At 51.6% G+C, this 25,259-nt stretch overlaps 1 protein-coding gene across 3 annotated transcripts in view; it reads right to left on the bottom strand.

The window, feature by feature from the left end:
* Nucleotides 1-25,259, bottom strand: part of KDM4A (lysine demethylase 4A) — a 42,681-nt gene that overhangs the window by 7,173 nt on the left and 10,249 nt on the right. For all 3 annotated transcript variants that reach the window (XM_079924710.1, XM_079924708.1, XM_079924709.1), the window contains 13 exons: nt 24,281-24,330; nt 23,454-23,557; nt 22,911-23,048; nt 21,948-22,198; nt 20,635-20,834; nt 18,962-19,344; nt 10,170-10,290; nt 6,653-6,834; nt 4,905-5,109; nt 4,357-4,433; nt 3,613-3,668; nt 1,848-1,956; nt 1,323-1,508 (listed from right to left, as the gene is read on the bottom strand). In XM_079924710.1, the coding sequence (XP_079780836.1) occupies nt 1,323-1,508; nt 1,848-1,956; nt 3,613-3,668; nt 4,357-4,433; nt 4,905-5,109; nt 6,653-6,834; nt 10,170-10,290; nt 18,962-19,344; nt 20,635-20,834; nt 21,948-22,198; nt 22,911-23,048; nt 23,454-23,557; nt 24,281-24,330 (2,062 nt within the window). The remainder of the gene's footprint in view (nt 1-1,322; nt 1,509-1,847; nt 1,957-3,612; nt 3,669-4,356; nt 4,434-4,904; nt 5,110-6,652; nt 6,835-10,169; nt 10,291-18,961; nt 19,345-20,634; nt 20,835-21,947; nt 22,199-22,910; nt 23,049-23,453; nt 23,558-24,280; nt 24,331-25,259) is intronic.

The following is a 25,259-nucleotide window of genomic DNA, read 5'->3' as shown; positions in this document are numbered from 1 at the left end:
TGTTAAAGACTGATAATATCCAAATCTTAATCCAGCTAATCTAGCTGCCTCCTGGTACCTCAATCAGAATGTTCCAGCGACCTCAAAGTCTACAGGTCGGGCTTCCCTGGTGGCGCAGTGGTTGAGAGTCCGCCTGCCGATGCAGGGGACACGGGTTCGTGCCCCGGTCCGGGAGGATCCCACATGCCGCGGAGCGGCTGGGCCCGTGAGCCATGGCCGCTGAGCCTGCGCGTCTGGAGCCTGTGCTCCGCAACGGGAGAGGCCACAACAGTGAGAGGCCCGTGTACCGCAAAAAAAAAAAAAAAAAAAAGTCTACAGGTCTTTCCCTCATTTTTATCTCCCCCACTTTCCTCTGCAAAACAGCCCTGCCCCATCTCAGTTCCTGATCGCAGTTAATACCATATTAGCATCCCTTCCACCTTTAAGGGAGTGGCCTGAGTCATCTTGAATTCACACTCCCTCATCCCTTCCTCTTTCTTTATCCGCTCCCCATGGCAGCCAACAAACCCCGTCAGTTCTACCCACTGTAGGATCCCAGCGTTGGCTGTGACCCTAAAGCTCTCCCTCTGTGTTCCCATTTCAGACCTCACTTCTCGCCTAGGCTAACTGGTCTCCCGGCCTCAAATTCTTATTCCTTCAATCTTTTCTGCAAACCACCACCAGAGTAACTGTTAAAAAAACATATAGCTCAAAATCATAATATTGGAAAAGTTCCCCTTACCTAGTGGAAGAGACATCAAACCCCTAAGTGTGGCAGCCCAGGGCCTTAATCCTCTGGCACTGCCTGCCTTTCCAGTACCATCCCCTGCCACGTTCCCAGAGCCAGTCTCACACGTTCCTTCTTCTGAGACTCGCTCATTCTGTTTCTGAAGACTTGACTGCACTCCTGCTCACAATTCCTACTTATTGTTTAAGACCCATTTAAGCTTCACCGTTCAGAGAAGTGCAAAAATCACTACTGTATGGGGGTTAATGGTTAACTCTTCTTCCCATCAGTTCACAACACTTACAGAGCTTCTGCGATGTCCCTGACACTGTGTTAAGTATAGGGACACCCAGATTAACAAGACATGGACCCTCAAGGAGTTTATCCAGGAGAGGCAAACAAGGAATCAACCACAAGCAGCTGGTTCCACTGGATTAGGAAGCACAAAGCAGGAAGTAGAGGATGGACAGGGGCCATCTCCTAATCCCACACTCATTAGCAGCCTCCAGGAAGCACAGCGCTTGAGGAGATACTTGCTGACACAATAAATGGAGAGCCTGCAGAGAAAATGATCCCGGAAACCGTCGAGAGGACTCTAGAATGGCACCCTCCTCACCTCCAAATTAGGGATCTTGTGCCGAAAGCAGGTAATAAAGACAACGAAAGGCCAGTCATCTGGCTGCATCATCACTCCCGCAGCCTGAGCACAGCTCACGTGGAAGGCAGTTGGGCAACGGCCATGAGAACACTGCACACAGCAGCCAGCAGTTCTTTTCCTCCGTTTCTTACAGAAGACACATTTCTGCAACACAGGAGAAGCAGGCCAATGACTCTGGGAACTAGGATGGTCTCCTCTACTGTACCCGCACCCAAATGCAGAGTCTTATGAGCAAGAGCCCACCCCCTTCCCAAACACGAGGGTACACGCACCCTCTGTTAATCTCGTATCCAGTCACAGGTATCCTCACTAAGTAGTTTTAACCAGAGGGGGAGAATCATAAACCATGACCGAAACTGAGGGGTAAAGGATGGCCACTGGGCCAACCAGGCGATGCCCTCCTAAGCGCTATGCTCCCCTCTATCCAGAGACTCGGAAACAGGGAAGGGATGCAGGGTCACAAGCCCATCTCTTTCCGCTTACCAGTTTGAAGCGGGGCAGGGGAATTTTGCTCACATCCACTGGACTTCTTTCTGCAATGTTGACAAATCTCGCTTCCAGAATCGCCACCGCACACGAGACATGGACCCACCTGTCAAAAGGCAAAGGCCACCTCAGTCCCCCTGCAGCTCCAAGGCCCTGTGGCCTTCTCTTCTAACATGGGCCTGTCTATAGCGTTTCCTCCCTTACCCAGCGTGACCACTGGACTTCCCAGCAAGTTCCTGGGACCCAGTGAGGTAAGACCAGAAGCGTCTCCACGCTGAGGAAGCAGAAGAAGGTCCCCACCACAACATCCCGGGTCAGCGCAGGGTCACACTTCTTACACACTCACTCACCGCCTGTTGCAACAGGAACAGAGCCACAGCTAATTGTGTGTGGCAGGTTCCAGGGAGTGAAATAAATTAGAGAGCCCCATACACGCCTCTTTTACCAGAGGACCTGGGCACTTCCTCAAAATATCTCCAGCTGCGCCCCAATGTACCGGTAATCCCAGCCCTCCCCATCCAGGCCTTTGGCCAGACCTCTCCCGGGGCCGAAGTGACCTCTCCCTTCCTCCACCTCAGACTCACTCGCTAAGGTCTGGCCCTAGCCCCACTTACTCTGAGAGGTCTGTTCAACGGACACCCTTAGAGAATTATTAAAGTAAGTTCTGGGCATTTGGGGAAACTGACACGCACCAAGATGAGATTAACTAAGACGGTGAAAACTCTCAGGATCAAGCCACATGAAAACCTACAACAGACAGCGTTGGGGCTGCGTGGAAGCCACCTGCAGTGTGTGAGTGGGAACAGATTTGTTTTGCATGGCCCTGGAGGGCAGACCAAGGATCATGAGGTAAAGGTGGGAGGTGCAAGCAGAGCCCTTTCCATTGCAAAAAAGGAAGAACTTTAACAGCACTATCTTGCAATTCTGAGGAACACAGTGACCTCAAGTCACGGCAGCAAGTGTGCCTTTAGAGGAGTGGAGGCGGCAAGCAGAGCAGCCAGCTATCTGGAACGGCATGAAGGGGATTCCTGTGAGGCAGGATGCCGGGCGGTATGTGTGCTTCAAGTTCCCACAGGATTTTAGCTGGAAGCAGGGTCTTCACTGCTGGTTCCCCATCGACCTGGGAGTACTCTCCCCTAAGCAGCCGGTCTTCGGGGCGAAAACCTCATTCACCTTACATTTACTTCTACCTCTGAACCACTGAGCCACGCATGACCAAGCACAAAAATTCAGCTCGGTGAAAGCGAGCTGCCAGACAGCCAAGAAGCCCAGCTCTGGGCTGAGTACCCAGAACCCTCTGTAGAATCGACTGAGTAGTGGGTAGTCATGGCTGGGCCCTCCTCAACGTCCCACTGTCCTTCTTAAGGACAGCTGCCCTCATTCCAAACAGCCAGGGAGTCCGCCTACAGGAAGGGCTCACTAGCTCACAGCCGTGGCCACCTCTGTACCAGCCCCAGCTGTAACAAGGTAACTGTCCTCACTTCCTCCACGAAGCCCCCGCATCATCTTCACAGGGTCTTCGTACCCTCGTGAGTCCATCTTAGCTCTTCCAAAAGGAGGACGTTACTTACAAGGGTGCCTCAGAGGGGAAGCTCGGGTTGGAAAGTTCTGGGACTGCTCGGCTTCCCATCCTTAAAATCAGTCTTGGAGATGCTATTTCGGCCCCAAACAGTGTGCTTCCCAAGTCCTCGTCAGCCATACCGACGACGGCCACCGCCCTGGCGGCATGCCTGCACTCAGCTTCAGAGCCCAGAGAACTCACCTGTCGTCATTGGCTCTCTGCAGGGCTCCTCCTCGTAATGAGCACAAGCAGCAGTCCTGCCAAGAAGACGGGGAGGAAGAGGGGTCACCGCCGAGTCATTAACGTCCCATCTGCTCTCCCCGCCACTTCCTGCGGGCCACGGTAGCCTCCACGTGAGAAAGCAGCCCACAGCATGCGGGGCCTCGCCTGCACAGACCTTGTAAACAGGACTCCCCTGCAGGAAGACAGGGAGCCACTCGGGGCTGAAGTGCGCCAATTACTCTCCTGACTTAACATAATCGTCTTCGCTGGTACTGTTAACAACAACTGTAAGCAAAGTCACGGGTGATACCCTGCTCAAGCTGGGGGCATTACAGGGCTCTGAATGCCTCCTATGTGGGTACTGCCAGGTTCCAGAGAGAGGGGAGGAATAAAGGGAAAGCTACCAAATGAACCATCTGAGTCCATTTTGATGCTCCAACCAGACGGCTCAATTCTTTACAGGAGGTTATGGTCCATCCACAGGAAAACCTCTACTTGGTCCTGACACGATGAAGCAAACACAGCTTCCAGACTCCATCGTGCCCGGCCACAGGTGGGCAGCAAACACTCTCATTGTCGTGGGGATTTACTCCGACAATGCTCACCGACATCACTGTGTACCAGGCACTGCACAGACCCCTGGGACATAGAGTCCGCGTGAAACAGTCCGATCGTGAGCGAACTTGTCTCACAGGGAGACAGCAACAGCATGGAAGCACTCACCTCTTCCAGGGCATTGGCCGAACACCGAGAACACATCCAGTCTTCAGAAGCCTTTGCAGGGGGCACCCCGTAGCAACCTAACAGGGACACCGAGGTGAGCAAATTAAACCCAGAGGCCAGAGTCAGAAGGTAGACCTGCAACTCTTTTCCAGACACTACTTCCCAAAGCTACAACCAAATCTTACAGAAACCCCTGAATTCTAGCATCAAGGCCCCCACGGGTCAGCCATACAGTATGGCCCACAGTCTCAAAAAGTCAGAAACTAGATTCACTGCTACCAACACCTAGCGAGCAGCAGAGATTAATCCCCTCCTGGTATCTACAATCAAGGGGACAGCCCAGGGTAGACAGTACAAGCACGGAGCCCAGAGTCACAGGAAACTCAGACTCAATCAGCACCGAACTCCAAGAACAGACACATAAGCTATCTGCACTGGGGAGCTGGGGAGGTCACTGGGAGGTCGCAGGGAGGCCAAGAGGCGGCAGGACTTCCAGTCAGACGCCCCCGTCCCTGGGACCGGACGCAGAGAAGAAGTGAGGCACTCACTGGCATGGACCCGGACGCTGCACTTCTTGCAGGACACTAGGATGCTGGTGCCGTCCTCCTCTAGGTAAGGGGTGGAGAGGTTGATGTCCGTGCTACACCCAGTCGAGGTGAAGCACATTTCTGGAATCAGTGGCTTGGTCCTCTGCTTCTGGGGCGCTAAATCTGGAGCACTGCCGCAGTTCTGACTAAGGCTTCCGAACTCCACCTAAGGAGGGAGCAAGTGCACACCTCAGTGAACAGCCCCGTGTCCTCAGCTCTCCGCCTGCCCCGTCAGCAGAAGGCTGCTCTCTTCCTGACAGGGCCCCCGCTAGGCTCCCGGGTGCACAGCCATTATCCCAGGGCCGCTAACTGAAGTTACCGCCAATGACTCCAATTCGATTTCTCACAGCAGCATCAAACAAAGGCCCCCGGGGACAAGTGAGAAAAGGAAGCAAGGTAAGAGGCAACTGGGATTTCAATCTTCCCAAACCAAGTGGTAATAAAATGCACTGAGAGGCTGGTGAGGCTGCTCTCGGCGGCTCCCCTCTGCGATGCACGGCATGGGGGCCCCACCCAGGGAGAGGACGCAGAGCAGGTGCTTCCGTGGGCCAGCACTGATTTCCTCTCGGGGCCCATGTCAGCAGTCACCTGAGCTGCAGCACTGTCACATGGCTGGAGCCCCGAGAGCCACTCCTGGCTTGGGGCCCCCTTGGGAAGAACATTATGTCCATGTACTTCCCTTGGCAAACAGCTTGACTGCAAGAATCTGCCGCTTCTGCCGCTGGATGGTACCATCACCCCCGTTCCAAGGACGGGGCCCAGAAACATGTCACCCCCCAAGCCTATGCCATTCATGAAACTCTGAGCCCCTCTCAGCAGATCTACTGGTAGTACAGCCTGGCCATCTGCCTGCTTCCCTCACAGGCAAGGGCACATTGAGATCTTTTGGGTTTGCTTTTGGTCAATGGAAAGAAGGAACGAGTTACTAACTCAAAAGTACTCTGGTCTGAAGTTTCACTCTTTGGCAAACATGAACCTGGGGCCCTGCCAGGCTCAGTGGCAGCCATGCTACTCTAACCACCATCAGGGGACTGATTCTCTACATGCCACCCTGTGTAGGTCCCAGCTGAGACTGACCTGGTCATCTGGCACATGTGACTTGTGGGTGCCTTCCTGGCCCCCTAGAGCTGGACCCAAAGAGACCCATGACGGTGGAGCCATCAAATGCCCCAGGAGTGGGAGGGGCATGGCTAAGCTCAGCCAGGGTGCTTTCCCATCCCCCTCCCTCCTGCAGGCCCTCTGCTCCTACACCTCCCAAATTCCCTTCCGCTACTGCCAACATCCGAGGTGGCAATGGGAAGGGAAAGAAGAGACAACACTGGAGGAACTGGCTCTTCACCTGACATTCAGAATGATTTAAAGAAATCCCCTGCTCTCCAGACTGACTGGCAAGGTCAACAAACCACCTGGAAGGAATCATCACTGACTAGAATAACAACAGAGCAGATTCCTCAGCAAACAGTGTGAGTGCCAAGGGCAGCAGGGAATCCCCCAGAGCCTAAGCCACACCCTCAGCTCGTCCCCAAAGCATTCTCAAGGGAACACCCACATTGCTGCATGGCTATCTGCCTGGTGAAGCCTTTCCAACACGTGGATGGGGCAGAAGACACTAGGAAAACATGCCTTTCCCAAGCTATGTCCCCACCATTAAACCTAGCTTTCCTCTGAGCGCTGGTCCCGGGTAAACAGAGGGGACGTGGTGGGCTTACCTGATGGTAAGTCTGAAAGATCATGCAGACGGCGCAATGAGGGGCCTGCTGGGCCATGGCCTCGTTGAATTCCTTCTCGGCCTCAAAGTTTGGAGGTCGGTTCTGCCACAGCTGGCTCAGGGGCTTGGCCCAGGCCTCCGTCTCCTCAGCCTCCTCCTCGAGGGTCCCCTGTTCTGATACATCTAGAGGAAGAAGCAGGGGTGTGAGTCAGTCAGCACCAGCCCTGCACAACTATGGCTCTGCCCGGAGAGCCGACGAGCTCAGCCCAGGGCTCTGGTCCCAGGTTTGGACTAACCCAAGATCCTATGGGTGACAAAGGCAAAGGGCAGAGGCGATCTGCAAAAGACTCCTTCAGTACTTGGACGATGCTGTGGGGAGCCCTGCAATCCACAGCTACAGCCCCTCCAATGACCTTCTCACTCCTTCCCAGACAGGCGTACTTTCCAAGAGACCCTGGAGTCCTACGCTGAGTAGCCCAAGGAAAGCTCTGGAACATACCTACGGAAGATACCCATTTATGTGTTTACTCCTTGCAACCCAAGCTCAGTGCAAATAAACAGTTATCTGCTCCGCCTTCAGTCATGTTTAATCCAAAGGGATCTGGCAGCTGCCAGTGCATGTGACCTCGGTGAAGGGTACCATAGCACATCTAGGCCGACGCAGACAATTAAAATCAACCCCTGTAAGCCCCGTCAATCAGGCCTAGCCAGGAGCCGTGGTGCCAAAATCCAAGCACAGATATTTTCTGCATCCTGGCCAGAACAAGAGTGATCGAGACAGCCGGGAAGAAACAGAAACGGACTGCTCACAATCACAACAGAAAACCTACCACACTGACATCTGCTCCGCTTATAAAACCAAAAGTGGCCAAGAATCGTCCTACGTGTGAATACTGAACGAATGATGAAAATGTTCACTATGTTAAATAAAAACTGTAGGAATCAAAATTTTACAGTTTACATAGATAAAACTTCATTGAGCTCTACAGTTAAGGCATATGTACTGCACTGAATATGTTATGTCTCAACTGAGAAAAAATGTTTTCAGTGGAGAGAGGGGTGTGTGAGACTAAAAGAGACTAAAGAAACTTTCAAATGCAGTGCGTGACCCTAGTTCGGTTCATACTGGTTTAAAGGGAAAAAGCTATAAAAACACATTTTTAGAATGAGCAGGGAAAGACGAATATGGACTGAGAATCAGAGGACATTATGAAGTTACTGCTCACTTTCCAAGGTGTTATGACAGTGGATTTTATATAGGAGACAATCCTCCTTAGGAGATGCCTATCGGTGCACTTTAAGTGAAGTGACTTGACGCCTACAGCTGACTTTCAAACGATACAGCAAATATGCATGTACTTGTTCGTACATAAGCAACGCACAGGGAGAGACAAGTGATTATGGCAAAATGGCAACAGCTGTTGAACACTGGAAGCGACACAGTATTCTTACTGTTTCAACTTTTCCACGTTTGAAATTTTTTAATCATAAAAAGTTTGAGGGAGGTATATTACGATCTCACGTTATTATACAAAGACATACATGGACATAATTTAACATCTGACGAGGACAGTCAGGAAGATTAACACATTAACGTGTTCACAGTAGTCATCTCTGTAGGGTAATCTTGCTGTCCTCTTTGTAACTTTTTCGGCTTCCCCAGTTTTCCACAGTCTACATTGCTTTAGCGCATTGGGGAGAAATGAAGAAGCTAGGCTGCTGCGACCCAGAGGACCTGAGACCCCCAGAGGGGCTAGAGGAAGACCCCAGAGGGCTTCTAAGACTCTGCATGGAAGTCTGCCTGCTTCTGGCTACAAGGTCTGAAGAGGCTTTCCCACCAAGCTTATCATGATCTTTCTACCAAGGAAAACAGTAGAGATGGGCATCGACATCAGATCAGAAAGGGAACGTGAGGTTTGTGGAGCAGAGGAAGGGCTGATGAGACTCTAGGCTTTCCATGGGCGCAGGCAAGGACAGGACAGGGTAGGAGGAGGCTGGGCATCAGGCAGCAGTAAAAAGGGGCCTGGTCACTGGCGGATCTTACGGGGCCTGTGGGCTCCAGGCAGCACAGGAGACCACACTGCGCTGATGGCGATCACTCCCTGAGCTCCAGTTCTCCTCTGCATCCCTGCCTACTCCCCTCTGTCTCCTTCACAGGCTCCTCTTCCTCAGTTTTCCTAACCCCTGCCTCTGTGCCCTCTCCCCGAGCAGCCGCATTTAATAGAGATAACAAATACCACCTCCACACACCCCAAGCAACGCTAGAACCCAGGGAGGCACTCAGCTCAGGCTTCCTCTTCCTACCACCCTCACAGCTCCACGTCAGGTTGCCAAATCCAGTGGACTTTATCCTCCCAACAGGTTCACCACTTCCCCTCCCCAACCCCTACTTCCACTGTCCTAGTTCAGACCCTCATATCTCACAGAGGCCATGACAAAAGCCCTCTGCTCCTAAGATGCAATCCCTAGGAAAAAATCTTTTTTTTTAATTAATTTACTTATTTATTATTTATTTTTGGCTGTGTTGGGTCTTCATTGCTGTGCGTGGGTTTTCTCTTGTTGCGGTGAGCTGGGGCTACTCTTCGTTGCGGTGCGTGGGCTTCTCATTGCGGTGGCTTCTCTTATTGCAGAGCATGGGCTCTAGGTGTGCGGGCTTCAGTAGTTGTGGTACGCAGGCTTCAGTAGTTGTGGCACGCAGGCTTCAGTAGTTGTGGCACACAGGCTTCAGTAGTTGCGGCTCGCGGGCTCTAGAGCACAGGCTCAGTAGTTGTGGCGCACGGGCTTAGCTGCTCCACGGCATGTGGGATCTTCCCAGACCAGGGCTCGAACCCATGTCCCCTGCATTGGCAGGTGGATTCTTTACCACTGCACCACCAGGGAAGTCTAGGAACAATCTTTCTAATGCAAATCCAACTGCATCACCCCTCTGCTTAAAACACTTGCAGGGCTCGGAACGCCCATGGGCAAAGTCCTCTGGCTCACGACCACCTCACTCCTCCTCCTCTGCCCATCCCACCCTGGCCTGGCCCTGTAACGCCAGCCGCAGCAAGCTGGTTCCTCTGAGTATAACTTCCTGCTTGTCCTTGCCATGGTTACTGGCACTGCCCAGTCTGCCTGGATTAACATCTCCTCCCTTTAGATCAGTGCATTACCCTGTGAGCTTCCTGAGGGCATGGACACATCTCAGTTATATTTGTCACCACACATTCAGCACAGGGCTTGGTATCAGTTACAGAACCTGCTATCCTGAAAAATCAGCCTTGGACCTCCTCAAAGAGGGAAGAACTTGCATCCAATTATCCCGTATTAGGCACATTCCAAGACACTCAAACGTATAATGAAACCTGATTATAAATCCCATAACCTGAAATCCTACCCTCTTTATGGAGTATCTGGGAGAAGAGCTAAGCCACAGGCCCACCCCTGGCCCTCAGCTTGGCCCCCTGAGGTCCTGTCGGAGGAGGTCCTGATGCAGTGAGAGCGGCTTTCCTCTGGTGAAGAGTGAAAACAACACTTACCATCATCGCTGACGCAATCCTGCAACACGAGCGGGTGGTGGCGGGGGAGCTTGCTTAAGGGCTGACGACGGCCCTTGGACTTCTTACTCTCCTCCAGAGAAAACATGTATTCATCCGCAACCTGGACAAACCACAAGAAGGAATCAAGTTGGTCTTGCCTCCACTTCGGGATACAGCAGAAGTTAGTCTTACAATAAAAACCAAGGGGGAAAAAAAAAAAAAACCAAGGGAAAGAGCGGGGCAGAGAGACACAGAGAAATGTAAAACCCGACATGGAAAACACCCGACTTAGAAAGAGCCAAAACGACAGTGTCATGCAAACCAGTGTAAACCAGGATTATATAAACCGTTTAGGGCAAAATTTGTGCCTAGTCAGTGTGGGTCCCGGCCTTCTCAGAAGCAGGCTGAAACCAATGTACCAAAAATAAACCTACTCCAGCTCTAAAGGAGAGCCCCTTCCTTCAGCTCACTGACATGTGTCCACGTCTGAGAGCCCCAGAGGCCCCTTTCCTTGGACCAGGAGGCCAGTAGCACCCGTTACAAAGTATCAGGCAGCTGGGCCAAACAGGTTTGAAAGGCCAGAGCACCCCTCATTCAAAGGGGTGAAGAAGAGGGGACCCATTAAAAAGAAAGTAGGCCACGTCTCCTCAGGCACTGTCAGGACCTCAGCTCTAGCTGATACTCTTTGATCCTCTTCTCCAGGGAAGAACGTCGGCCAGGACACAGAGCGCCTCTGAAACTCTGGCCCACTGCAGAAGGAAAGGTTGATTTAACACTGCATTTATATAATGTCAGAGCAAATGTAATTAGGTTTAAGGTGTACAGGACTGAACCAGTAATACCACATCAGAGCTTCCTTCTAACCAACATATTTAACACTTGGTTATGCTGACATTAGGAGACACGGGTTATAGCAAAACCCACTGGGCAAAGAAATGAGGCCTGGAAGAGGGCCACTTTGCAACAGTGACCAAAACCAATGCCTTAGAGTGCTGCAGAGAAGTGTCAGCACTGCGGTGCCACCTTGGAGAAGGGACACTGGGCCTGCAGACTCCACGTGCAACTACACAGAACCCCAGGACTTAAGGCCCACACTTGGAATGTCAAGAAAAACCAAATGCTGAGCAAATCACAGAGCCCGCTCTTCTAAACATAAATTGAGGGTCTATTTGCCTATTCATTCAACAGATATTTACCGAGACCCTACTGAGTCGGAAGGTCTGCCCAGGGAAGGAAGGTGTGAAGAGATGGTACCGCTAGGATGTGCTCCCTGCTTACGTGAGTGACGATGCTCACGGCAGCGTGCCATGCGGTGGAGGAGTGAGGATGGTAGGGGTCTCCTACCAAGGAGGTCCACGAAAGGCTAACACAAGCACAGACTTTAATCAGCCCTGAACTACACCAACAGCCTAAAGCAGCAGTTTCCAAAATGCACATCAAGAGGCCTGAGAAAGCCTCCATCAGAGTGAACAGGCAGGGCTCCGTTCCAACCACAACAGCCCTGCTTTTGATCTACATTTTTTAAATGAATAAGAGGTCACTTAAAGAAGGGGTTCTTTGTCTAAAACAAACTGGAAATACCAAATTTATCTGACAGTGTTACCAGGAAAATAAAAAATGTAAGGATATGCACCCCAACACACGTATACTTACTGATGAATTACCTACACTAATGTACTTTAAAACAAAACACTTTAAAACAAAAATAGACTGTAAAAGGATTAAAATAAAAATAAAGTTCCATTATTTGATTCCTGCATCCCCGTAATCTTCTTGCATCCCCTACTACGAAGACCACCTAGGTAACAGGCCTAAATGTGAGATGTGGCAGAGACCAGGAAGTAAAGGCATGAGAATAAAGGAACCAATGAAGGTGGGGATTTCCAGCCTGGGTCTCCAAGGTGAGAGAGACTAAGAGGGCTCCTGTGGATGAGGGGGGAGTGGTAACAAGCCAAGTTAGCCAAGTTTAATGTGCTGCGTATGGTACACACAACACCTACCTGTGGGTCCTTCATCTGGATATAATACCCAGGGGGCACGAAGAAATTCAGCCTGGGAGTTCAGAAAGGTCAGAGCAAGAGCTGTGGATTTGGGAATCCTCAACATCGGGCTCGGAATTTAAATCATGCAATGGATGAGATGATCAGTGGAAGATAAACTGACTGAAGACCAAGCCTTCCAGGACAGGAGTAAGAAGAAAGAGGAGATGCTGGGGGAAAGGGGCCCTCAAGTGGGAAACCCACAGTCCAAACACTACAGAAGAGCTGAGCAGGCAGTGGCCAAGGGACTCAGCAACTGGGAGGTGCCAGGACTTTTTCAGAGATAAGTTCCAGTAGACACACAATAAGGAACTAGGGAGTGAGTACACACCACACAGACTATTTTTGCGAAGACCAGGAAAGGAATGAGATGGTAGCTTGAGAAGAAAATTTCCTCCAATTGTATTTTAAGATAGGGGCTTTGTGAGTATGGTTTTATGGCTGAAGAAGTTTGTCCCCCAAAGATGCAGAGTCCTAATAATCCCTGTGAATACGTTAGGTTAACATGACAAAGAACTGTTAAGGCTGCTAATCGGGTGACCATCATCCTGGATTATCTGGACGGGCCCAATGTATTCAAACAGCGCTTAATAATGGAAGAAGGAAGCAGAAGAGTCACTGTCAAAGTGAGGTGACATGAGCGAGACTTGGCCAGATGTTGCTGCCTTTAAAGGTGGAAGGCAAGGGCCATGGCCAAGGAATACGGGTGCCCCCAAGGACGCTGGAAAGGGCAAGGAAATGAACTCCCCACAGAAAGGGACAGAGCCCTGAAGACATCTTGCCTTTAGCACCATGAGGCCTATTTCAGACTTGTGAACTGAAGAACAAGAAGATGGTAAATCTGTGAAGTTTGTGTAACTTGTTAAAGCAGCAACAGAAAATGAATAGGGGGTAGGAGGTGGAGACGAATCATTTCACAAGCAAGCACTGGAGGAGGTAGAGGGGTCAGGACCAAGAACCCCAGAACTTGGCTTCGGGAAAGGAGGAGGCCGCCTCTGTCCACATCTGTTTAACCAAAGGGCTTCCTGCGAGCCCAGCAGATATGCCCAGCGTACCATGCCTGGTGCTGCAGCAACGCAGACATGGTGATATGGGATTTCTAACCGTAAGGGGCTTACAACCCAGCCAGGGTCTAAGTCTGCCCTTTCTGCTACCATCACTCTGCCTCTGACCAAAGCGGTCAGATCTACTCAAATATTTGAACATCCTCCCACTTTTTCCCCTCTTCTGGCTAAATACTCCTCCTCCAGTTCCTCACAGTGCTGCCTTTCCCTGCAACGTACTCCAATTTCTAACTTCCCACAGGATTTAACAGAAAGAGCTGGGTTCAAATCCTCGTTCAACCATTGAGCCAGGTGAGCCCGAGCAAGTGGCAACCCAGTAATAAAACGGGGCAAAGAGCACTGCCCCTCAGAGCTCTTTGTGAGGATGGGGTGGGATGGCATGCAAGGTCTCCCAGGCCGCTGCCGGCAAGAGAGCTGGAGCTCCAGGCTCTCTCGAGTTCTCTGTTACCCCCGACACGTGGGTTGCCAGGTCAAGGTCAATGTTCTTGACGGGGCTTGTTCTGTACAAAGAACCAAGTGTTCTCTCTCCTTCTTTAGGGAACTCACTTTTTCAAAGCAGCCTGAACTAACAAGAACTTCCGCAGCAGACACGTTGCTGTGAAGACTCAGGCGGTGGTGCTTCAGCAGTCAGTCACCAGGGGCCCTTTTACCATGGCCCCTGACACAAGACGGCAGCAGGCTAACTGAATAGCAGATGGCCCGAATTACACCTTGCGGGACGCTCAAAGTGAGAGGAGGGGGCCCACAAGGGTGTTCTTCAAAACCCAACTGTTTCCAGATATAGACACAATGCTATTAGACCTCTCCAGGGACACGCAGAGTGCCTCAGCTTCTGCCCAAGCCTTGACTGTCAGTCTGCCATCCCACCCAATCAATCAACCCTCAAGTCAGCTTCTTACTGGAGCTAAACTTCCATTCGGCCCACCCACGTTTACAGAAGCTCCTGGGCCAGGCCCCGGGGACCACGCCAGTGCCTCAAGAGGCGAGGCTGGATGTGGCCCAGTACCTGGCTCCTAGAAGTGCACCTTCACCCGCCTGTGACAACCGCACCCAGACCAAGACAGCGTCTTAGACAAGGAGCGAAGTGCTGGAGGGACTGGAAGGAGAAAGGGACGCAGCTGAGAAGCAACGAGAGGTTTCCAGGAATACTGGCTTTTGAAAAGGAGCTGGGCCCCAATGAGCACCGGACTGTTCCAGGACAGACAAGTGCCTCTTCCCACCTCAAAACTACCTGCAGCCAGCTGATGGCTGCACAAAATACGAAGGCACTTAAGGCCCCTGAGCTGTACACTAAAAAAGGGCTAGAGTGGTATTTTATGTCATGTATATTTTACCACCATAAAAAACCAACCTGCAGCCATCCTCTCCTGTGCCCGCCTCTGCTAGAGACCCCTCCTGTCAGAGCTCCCTACCTCTCCCGCCCTCATTATGTCCCATCGCCCCTCTTTAACACAGGCCCACTCGGCCAGCTGCCACCATCTTCCACCCTCTCCTCCCCGGCTCTGCACACACGACCCTCTCCTAGCTCCTGAACCTCTGGCTGCTCTCTTCTGCTTGTCCTTCTCCTTCCCGGGCCCTCTGCCAACACCCGCACTGTGAAAACTGTTCTTCATGTTCCACATGCCCCACGGGCGAACTCTCCCACACCCACCGACACCCTCCAGGTGAAGGTGACTCCCAAAACTACCCACCTAAGGTGCGTGTATGCACGTCTCCAATGCCTACCTCACAAGCAGGTCGCACTCAGCATGCCCCAGGCTGACCTCACACCTGAGTCACACGCAAATAACCCCTTTCCCTTTTCCTGCCACCTCCATCCTCCACCGATACACCCCTGTCCATCCGGTAAGTAACACGAGCCAGAATTCCAGGTCACCCCTGCACTGTCCTCCCACTCACCCCACACCAGCCCCCGGCCCCGCGCTCCCACCTTCCAAGCAGTCATTACCCCAGCCCCCTCCATCCACCCCTGCCAGCACCTCACGGCTCGGGTCCTCACCACCTCTCAGACTAAAGGTACAGGTTCCCAACTGATTTCCCTCTTGCAAACCATTTTTCCTCCTGTCCTGAAGGAGCAGTATTTGATTATAAAAGTAACACGTATTCATAAAAAGTATTCAGACAATTTATAAATGCAGGAAGTGAAAATCATCTATAATTTCATCTTCAAGGGAACCTCTGCTGTTTCTAATTTTGCCTCCTTCTTCCCCCAAAAACCTTTATACTCCTTCCAAAATGATCTTCCAAGACATCAATGCAAAGCTTAAAAAACGCTTCACTGGGCAAAAGAACTGACAGTTTCTTTGAGTGAGTCAGTGGCAGGTGGACAGAGGGGCACTGCTCTAGATTAAGGCAGACTTAAGAGACATAATGAACAGACATAAGATGTAAGATTAATTAAATCTTGATTCAAACAAACCTGCTGTAAAATAAATTTTGTTTAGACTACTGGGGAAATTTGATTGTGAACTGGGTATTAGATGACGCTAGAGAATTTCTGTAATTTTGTTAGGTATAAAACGGCATGGTGATTAAGAAAACACCCATATTTTTTAGAGATACACACTGAAGTAGGGAAGAAATCACATGACATCCGCATTTGCTATAAAATACTTCAGCAAATAAAATAAGGACAGATGGGGACTTCCCTGGCAGTCCAGTGGGTAGGACTCGGCGCTTTCACCGCGCCAGAGGTTCAATCCCTGGTCAGGGAACTAAGATCCCACAAGTTGCACAGCCACAAAGAAGAAGAAGAAAAAAAAAGGACAGATGAAGCAAATGTGGCAAAATACTGACAACTGTTAGATCTAGACGATCAGTATTTGTGGTTCATTGTATTATACCATAGGCATCTTTGTGTATTAAAAAATGTGTTATAGAAATCTTCAATGCATCTTTGTGTATTAAAAAATGTGTTATAGAAATCTTCAATCTCCAAAAACACATGGCAGGGAAACTTCCACTGCCCCCGACCCCGACTCTCAAGTCAAAGAGCCTCAGAACTCCAGGACCCGGCTCCTGACACAGTCCACCCGCTCCTCCCAAGGCCTTCTCATCCCATATGCCTGAGACCAACAAAACCACTGTGGACCCCCGACCTGCTCTGACCCTGGCATGAGCCCCCAGCACCAAACAGAACCCTCTCCTCCCCGAGATTTCCGCTCCAATTTCATCCCATCCTCCCAGCATGCTCCCACTAAGCTCCTTCCCCTGCTGTCTCTCTGCCTCCTCACCCCAACCCCAGGCCGAGCTGCTAACTCTTCCACTTGTGCTACAGTGCTCATCACCAGGTACTAGAATTCCCTGCTCGCATCTATTTGCCTAGACTATGAGCTCCTTGAAGGCACAGTCCTAGCCCAGAGCAGACGTACAAACCATTACAGAGTAAAGCGAAGAGGACGCCAGCACGTCAAGGGGAGAGGTGGGAGAGATGGCAGGTGACCGAGCGGAGAAGTTATTACCATCAGGCTGCAGCTGAGAGGTCCACACACAAACAAACAAGAACCAGGAAGACACGCTACGGTTCTGGAGCAGGGGTTGCACGAGAGAGGCGTGTCAGAGAGAAGCCTCCTCTCCCAGCCTATTTCCGCGGGAGGAGTCCTGGCTTTCATTTCCTGGCATCTGCCTTCTGCAGAGGGAGTGCATTCCTGTGTGCACAACACACAGAAGGGGAGTGGGAAACTCTCTGCCGCTGTGAGAGGGGCCTGAGTCGTCCAGGGCCACCTGTGACTAGGTGGGTCATCTGTAATTGAGGGTAAAATGAGTGGCAGGGCCATTCGGCCACAGGTTAGAAGCCACTCTCTTCAACCATTTTAACCGGTAACAAAGTGGCATTCTGGGCTTCCCTGGTGGCGCAGTGGTTGAGAATCTGCCTGCCAATGCAGGGGACACGGGTTCGAGCCCTCGTCTGGGAAGATCCCACATGCCGCGGAGCAACTAAGCCCGTGCGCCACAGCTACTGAGCCTGCGCGTCTGGAGCCTGTGCTCCGCAACAAGAGAGGCCGCGACAGCGAGAGGCCCGCGCACCGCGATGAAGAGTGGCCCCCGTTCACCGCAACTAGAGAAAGCCCTCGCACAGAAACGAAGACCCAACACAGCCAAAAATAAATAAATTAATTAAAAAAAAAAAAAAACAACGAAGTGGCATTCTGAGTGCCATGTGCCCGCCTCCTGTATCCATAACTTAACTGGTTCCTAATTGGGGAGGAAAAAAGATGTCTGTTATTCATGTATTGCCCCCACCACCAAAAAAAAAAAGCCACAAAAAACCTGACTGTGGTAAGATTGCTTCAGCAGTAACATGTGGTCTGAACAACGCATTCAAGTGTCTAGTAAGTCCTTGCTATTGTTAGCGGCTTCTGTGGTTGTGAATGCAGCTGGAGGAAAGCAAGTCAGGAGGACAGGGCAAGAGAAGGACAGCGTGGCCTGCAGAGACAGCAGGATGCCCAAGAGGGCACAGAGCTTTGGGAAGGATGGCTGGGATGCGGCCACAGGGAACCTAAGGGGTTCTGCTTTCCAAGCGGAAGAGCCCTCTCCTGTGGAAGCAGCCACAGGACGGCGGAGGGAGCGGCGATCAGAGGCAACGAGAAGGCTGCACGGTGGTGTACGGTGGATACCCACACGCCGTGTGAGAGGGAAGGGGGACCTTCACATGGAGAAAGGGGGTCTACAGAAACTGAGCCCGAGATTCAAAGGCAGAAAGAAAAACGACATCGGGTGTTCAAGACGAGGGGAAAAACCAACCACAGAAAGGCACCGCTGGAAAAACTAGAGGATTTTAAGTGTCAGTATTTCAGCCAAAGAAAAGATAAAGCCAACAAGCCAATTGTTAATGTGAAGAAATAACAAGGGCACACGTGGAGCTCATGACAGCATTCTATCTGCATATACTTTTAAAATGTTTCGTAATAAAAACTTTTAGACGATAAATTTTTCAAAGGTGAAGGGAAGGGAACGGGGAAGTCTGTGCTGACTTCTACTACCTGCCAGTGACCCCACTCCACCCCCAGCCTGGGCTGCAACTTACCCATAGGCTGCGAGGCTGGGGAGAGAGCAGGTCACTCAGGGCAGGACTGAGTCGGCTGCACCCAACGTGGCCCTGCTGTATCCCACTCAGACCCACCAAACGCCTTTCTACACAGAACAAACAAAAGACAGAGCTTTTGACAACTGCGTGGCCTGAGAGGAAGCCTGAACAGACATGTCCACGGTTACAGCTCTGGAGTTCATCCTGGCCTCCAAAACGATGCTGCGTTAGCAGTGTTATACTAGGAGGGGAAGAATGAAGAGGGGAGTAGAGGGAGAACTCCCAGGGGAGTCCAGGCTAAGAAAGGCCACCTCACCCCAAACCTCAAACCCTACAACCACTGCCACTCTAACCCTGGCCCCTAAGGCCAGGAGGGGCAGAGGATGCACCCAACTCAGCTGAAGATCCACCGAGGGCAGCCACGGAGGCTGCGAGGCAATTCTTTGGAACAACCGTCCCAGAGATAAGAGAAAGGAACTCCGAGCAAAGAACAAGCTGAGGTGACCCACTGCCACCTGGCTTTTGCTTGACACAACTGCAGACTGGCGGTCCATCCTGAGGGTCTCTCCTGCCATCTGGGACTCTGCGGCAGCCCAGCCTCAGAACCACCTCCCTCCCCAACACAGGAGGCCCCCTGCCCCCCACCCCACCCAGCGCCCACACCTCGGCCAGCTCCCGCTCGTTGATGCTCCTGGTGGCGCCCCCTTTCTTCCTCGTGCATGACTCTCCTGCGGTGACCCTGTCGTCCCCTTTGGCGTAGCTGTGCACAGTGAGGACTCCCGTTTGCCCTGGGGCTCGGCAGGACAGAGGCTCACTGGTTTCTGAATCAGAAGAAATAGAATCCCGTGAAGAACCAGAGCCCAGGCTGGAAGATGACTTCTTTTTGGAGCCTGAGAAGACGAGGCGACCCCCAAAAGAAACTGGATTCACAGAAAGGTCCAAGGCGGCCGCTTCCTGGTCCTGGTCCTCCTCCTCCTCCTCCTCCTCCTCTTCCAGCTTGACATTTTTAAGCTCTTCAAATTTGACTTCGGTGGAGTCGGAATAATCTGAAACACACAGACACAATGGACGGAGCCCACTTTCTCTTGTGCTTCTGAACTTCAAGAAAGGCAGAGTGGGGCTTCCCTGGTGGCGCAGTGGTTGAGAGTCCGCCTGCTGATGCAGGGGACATGGGTTCGCGCCCCGGTCCGGGAAGATCCCACATGCCGTGGAGTGGCTAGGCCCGTGAGCCATGGCCGCTGAGCCTGCGTGTCCGGAGCCTGTGCTCCGCAACGGGAGAGGCCATAACAGTGAGAGGTCCGTGTACCGCAAAAAAAAAAAAAGGCAGAGTGACAAGACCAAGGAACATGGGCAGCAAGTGAGGCCTGACTCTGAACTCTGACTCCACCACCGACAGGGTCCCTGTGTGATCTGGGGCGAGCTGCTTAGCCTCTCTGGGCCTCCAGTTTCATCCTCTGTAACTGAAGGACGGTACCACCTCTCTCCAGGGTTCTTAAATAAGATTGCTGCGTGTAAGGTGGGAGCACAGCCTTGCACACAGCAGACACTCAGTTAAGTAGCAGCTGTCACTTCCTCAGAAGTCTCCTGCAGCTCAGCAGAGACCCAGAGAAGCCGGGCTAGAAAGACGGCTCAACAGAAGGCAGCAGGGCCCCAGGGTCCAAGTCCATAGTGCTGACTGGCTCTCAGCAGACACTCCAAGGTCCTGTCAACGCAGAGATCCTCCAAATCTGACCCGAGACTGATACAAGCCCCTTCCTAACACATCTGTCCTCAACAACTGTCCTAGTGAATGCTTTCAAACACTATACCGGACCACACTGTCTGTCCTCTCCTAAAATACAAACGGCCTCTCAAGCCTCCCAATGAGCAAACGCTCAGGCGGCTGGCAGTCCCCACGTCGTCTCATCCCATTTCTCAGGTCGCTCCTGTGACACACCTGTCTCCCACCCTTCCCACCCCTTGTTCAAATCACAGGAAATCACTGCCAGCTCCCCAAGCAGCTCATGCTTGTGCACGTCTCCGGGCCTGGGCCCTGCTCCTCCTATCCGGAAAGCCCCTTCTATGTTCCCCCAGTCTGTCTGCCTGGAAAATCGCTGCTTACTCTGCAAGAGTTAATTCACGGGCACTTCACCAGGCAGAGCGGGGGCGGGGGCCTTTCCCCCATGTTCCTCAGCCGCCCTGGGTGACCCCAACCAAAGCGCTTCCCACACTCCAATCACACCATCTGCTCACAGACCCGCCTCCCCTTTGTCACATCTGTGACCCCGCACTGATGTGGCGTCCAACACAGAAAAGAATGATTAGGGCTGTGGGGAAAAATACCATAACCAACTCACCTGGGAAGGTGAGACTGTCCTCAACTTGCCGCACGGAGCTGTGGGTGGGCCTCACAGGAGCAAGGGCAGCCTGGCACTCCGCCATATCGTACTGTCCAGAGCCCAGCTCCTCCCTGGGGAAGAGCTCGCTCTGACTCACCTCCTGTGGGATTTCAAGACAAACTCGGTGCCTCTTTGTCCCGATACGGTGCTTGGCCAGGCTGCAAGGAGGAGGGCAAACTTTTTAAGAGCCCCAGTATACATCCGCTTACACAAACACCTCCCCACGCAACCCAACTCAACGGCCAGAGCCTGCTTCACACTTCGGTGCCACCTGAGACTGGGGACCTCACCTCCCTGAGCCTGTTCCATCAAATGCAAACAGGGATGTCACCACCCCCTTCACAGGTTTGACGTGAGGCTTAAGAAGAGGTGTGCTGAGCACCTGGCAGAGCGCCTGGTGTACAGCAGGTCCCCGGTAAATGTTCCTCCTTTCTTCCCCACACAGCCCAAGAGAAACTCTCCTGAGGACAGATCCTCTGGCTCAGACACCGAGGACCCTGGCCCCTGCCCTTGTGAGTCTCATTTCCTTCACTACTGTCTCCTTTTCAAAAAGCCCTCAAATGGGGACTTCCCTGGTGGCGCAGTGGTTAAGAATCCACCTACCAATGCAGGGGACACGGGTTCGTGCCCCGGTCCGGGAAGATCCCACATACCGCGGAGCAAGTAAGCCCGTGCGCCACAACTACCCAGCCTGCGCTCTAGAGCCCCGCAAGCCACAACTACTGAGCCCGCGTGCCACAACTACTGAGCCCGTACTCTAGAGCCGGCGAGCCACAACTACTGAAGCCCGCACACCTAGAGCCCATGCTCCACAACAAGAGAAGCCACTGCGATGAGAAGCCTGCGCACCTCAACGAAGAGTAGCCCCCGCTCGCCACAACTAGAGAAAGCCCATGCACAGCAACAAAGACCCAACGCAGTCAAAAATAAAAAAATAATAATAAATTAATAAATAAATTAATTAATTTTTTAAAAAGCCCTCAAATGGCAGTGAGAAAACTGGCTTCTCTGGCTCAGAGGGAGCCATGCCCTCGCACGCATGTGAGCCTTGCTCCAGCAGACTACGGCCCATGTAGCGGTGCTACCACCCTTGGGTGGCAGCCACGAGGAAGGGCCTGAACACCTCATTGAGGATTCTGGGGCCTGTACCAAGAAAAAACATTCCCTCAGCTGTGCTCAAACACCCCACTCAGAAGCAGCCTCTCGGCAGGCTACGGGAACTGCCAGACACGCCTCCCTCAGGCAGCTGGGCCCGAGGGCTGCAGGGTTACCTCCTCTTCAGGTCACCCTCCTCTCCATCCTCGACCCCCTCCATGTCATCCTCCTCCGGGCACTCCTCCTCCTTCCGGGCTCTCGGGGCCAGTTCACTCTCCTTGAGAAACTCGGCCGCTTCTGGCGTGGGCAGAGTGTGGTCAATGACGGTGCTGTCCTTCCCAGCTTTCCAGAGTTTGTACCTTTCTGGCTGGAACTTCCTCACAAACACGTCCATGGAGATCTTCACCATGTCCTTTCTGCAGGAGCACTGTGGCAAGGTGCCAGAGGAGCTCCAGGTGAGACACTTGGCCTGCTCCTCCCCCGAGCCCCTCCTCCCATCTCCTCCCTCCGAATGGGAAAAGACACAAGACAGTTTAAGGCTGAAATGTTTGGGTTTACAGGCTGAGGGCATAACATCCTTGCAGAGCCTTCACACATGAAAGGAAGCAGGGAAAAAAGGGTGGAGGACACATGGCACTGGGGCGAGTCAACCTGGGCGCTAACTAGGGCGCATGGAGAACGGTTAGAGATGAGGCTCAGCGTTAGACCCTGGATGGTCAACGTCCACCTTCCCTCTGCTGTCTATCCAAGCCAGGACCACAGGAGCGAGTCTACTCCCAGCCAAACGTCCAGCCCTGCTGCTTCCCTAATGTAAAACGAAGCCCTTAAGATTTCTCCTCAACAGAGAAATCCCAGAGTGGCTAAAGAAAGCAATAGCACAGTGTGTAGGTGTAGTTTTAATGCTCAATGGACTCAAGCACGGAAACCTCATTTTATACGACTCAAATCGGAACAGATCTTTTAAAATTCTTTGTGAACACAAGATGCTGGCACTTTTGCACATTCCCCGCCACTCTGCTTCTGAATTCCAGCAGCTCAAAGAAATGTTCTAATCACCAGCCGGTGTATCTAAGAAGGTTGGCTGGCTCAACCAGTCATTTTTAGACACGGTTACTGTGAAGGAAACCCAGCGGACTTACCAGCACAGCTTGTTTGCCATACTCGATCCACCGCCGGGTAGCAAAATTAGTGGACTCAGCACAGTTGAAGCCATGGTTAAAGCCGGCATGGTACCCGTAAGGGAAAGTGATCATAAATTCTCCAGCTTCCTGAGTCACCTGAACAAAAGCAGACGGGAAGCAGCTGCAGCAAACGGCAGGCGTCTAGAGACCTGGGAAGTTGCGCTCCAGCTCTGCTACAACTGAGCTCAGTGGCCAGGGCTGGGTCACAAAACCACTGGGGACCTGGTGTCTTCTGTGACATGCAAAGTCTCTACACATCAGACACCATGACTATAATTAATGACTCCTCCAGATGACACTGTTCAAGGGGGCTTGACCCTCCTCTGGCACCAGGAAGGGGTAGCCCACCTTTAATGCTTCGAGATCAAACGATGATACAGATTAGCCCTGGCCCACACCTGGTACAGAGAATCAAGTAGAATAAAGCTCCTCTGTGAAACACACGCCAGCAAGGGTGGTTTCCGCGTAAGCCAAGGGCTGCTGTGTGCGAAATCCGCTCACCTTGTCAAAGGGAATTCCGTATTTCTTCAGCATTAAAGGCGAAATCAAGGTCATCTTATGGCGGAGAAAAGCCTCACAGCTTTGAGCACTGCCCGGGAAAAAGCCTGTTTAATTGAAAACGGGCACAGTTAATACACAGCCCCACGCTGGCTCTGTAACCCTGGAGTCACCTCACACCGCGCATCTCATCTACATGATAAGGAGGATGAATCACCAATGTGATCTCCACATATTCTTCTAGCTTCAGGTCAATCCTAAGGTTCCACAATGAACCTCTGCGCTGCCTCCTGTGTAGGCTGTTACATGGGTAATCAAATCCTGTTTGGGGGATTGCCCCAGGTGCCTCTGTTCTCACAAAGACCTTTGAAACAATTTAGAGCCTTTCTCCATTCACTGGGATCCTCAATCTTTTGTTAGTAGCACAACTACAGCACACATGACCCAAGCTCTTGTGAAATAGGCTCTGTAGAGGTACAAATCTATTGGAGTCCACTTAAAAGAACCAAAGCATAAAATTCAACTTTGACTTGATGATTTGGGTTTTTGGCAAAAGAACCAGACCCAATATGACCAATACACTATCCCTAGTCAAATAAACCCATGCATGATAAAATTGAGGCAAACACAGTCTAAGACTTACTAAGTCCCTTCCCAAGACAAAGTGGGAAAAGGCTCTGATTTTAGTCGCTCTGATATGTAACCAATCTGGCAGTCTGGCTCACTCCCCACATGTGGGCCTGAGAAAGGACCACAGCAAGTGGACACCTTAGAGCAATGAGCGCAGCTCACAGGCAGGTCTGACCCAGCAAGCGGAGTGGACCCCGTACCTTTGGCCAGGCGCTCCAGCCGCTTTCCGTGCTCAGGCGGGACGGAGTACCTGCAAACACAAAGAAGCATCAGCCGCTGAGCAGAGGGGCTCGTCTCCCCTTTCAGGACAGCTTGAAATATCAGACTTTTCAACTTCTCAACCACGAGAACCAGATAGGGATCTGGAGAAATGAAGTATTAGACTGTTTGGGCAGAGGGCAGAGCACACGCAGAAGTGTGAGCGATTTTATCTTTTATATTCATTTAACAAGACATTTATTGAATATTTATCATGAACCAGGATTTAGGGTACACACTCAATGTTGCTCTCCTTTATAATGTTGTTCATGCAATAAAAGTTAAAAAAAAAAAAAAAAAGGAGGAGGATGGCATTAAAGTGCTCCTGGCAGAGCCTGAAAGGCCTAACTGGGATGAGATAGAGGGAGGAAGATGGGAAACGAGGTGACAACGGATCAGTTACCAGAGACCTGGCCCCTATGTGCTGAGCCCATTTCCCTTTGTCTCCACAACCGTGTACCGATTATCCAGTAAGCACTCACTCCTCCACCCCCGTGCGTATCTAGACACCATAGGAATTGCCCTTCATTAAAAATTGAGCAGAAAAAATAAAAAACACATAGAGGACTATTTAAAACTTTTGCACAACTGTTAAGCTTTATATTCGGGAACTCACGGTAAAGTCTGATTTACACTTACAATGCATTCTAAAGATGATTCCACAACAAAACCTTCCCATCCCAAATAGCTCTGTTATGCAACAAAACAGATGAGGAGCTAAGGAAAATGTTTGTCACCTAAAGGACTCTGTGATCCATCAGGCAACATTGCACAGAAGTCTCTAAAGGAACCACTTCAGATGACCTAAAGAGTGTATATAGCAACTAGAAAATCTCTTGACCTGAGAACAAAAAGTCCAATTTCAGGGAACTTCAGAGTAAACATGGTGAAGACACAAAAGCTAGAGTCTAGAAGTCTAGC

The sequence above is a fragment of the Stenella coeruleoalba genome (genome assembly GCF_951394435.1).
Source record: "Stenella coeruleoalba genome assembly, chromosome: 1".
Classification (NCBI taxonomy): domain Eukaryota; kingdom Metazoa; phylum Chordata; class Mammalia; order Artiodactyla; family Delphinidae; genus Stenella; species Stenella coeruleoalba.
The sequence above is the reverse complement of the archived record's forward strand: the minus strand, read 5'-3'. Positions and strand labels throughout refer to the sequence as shown.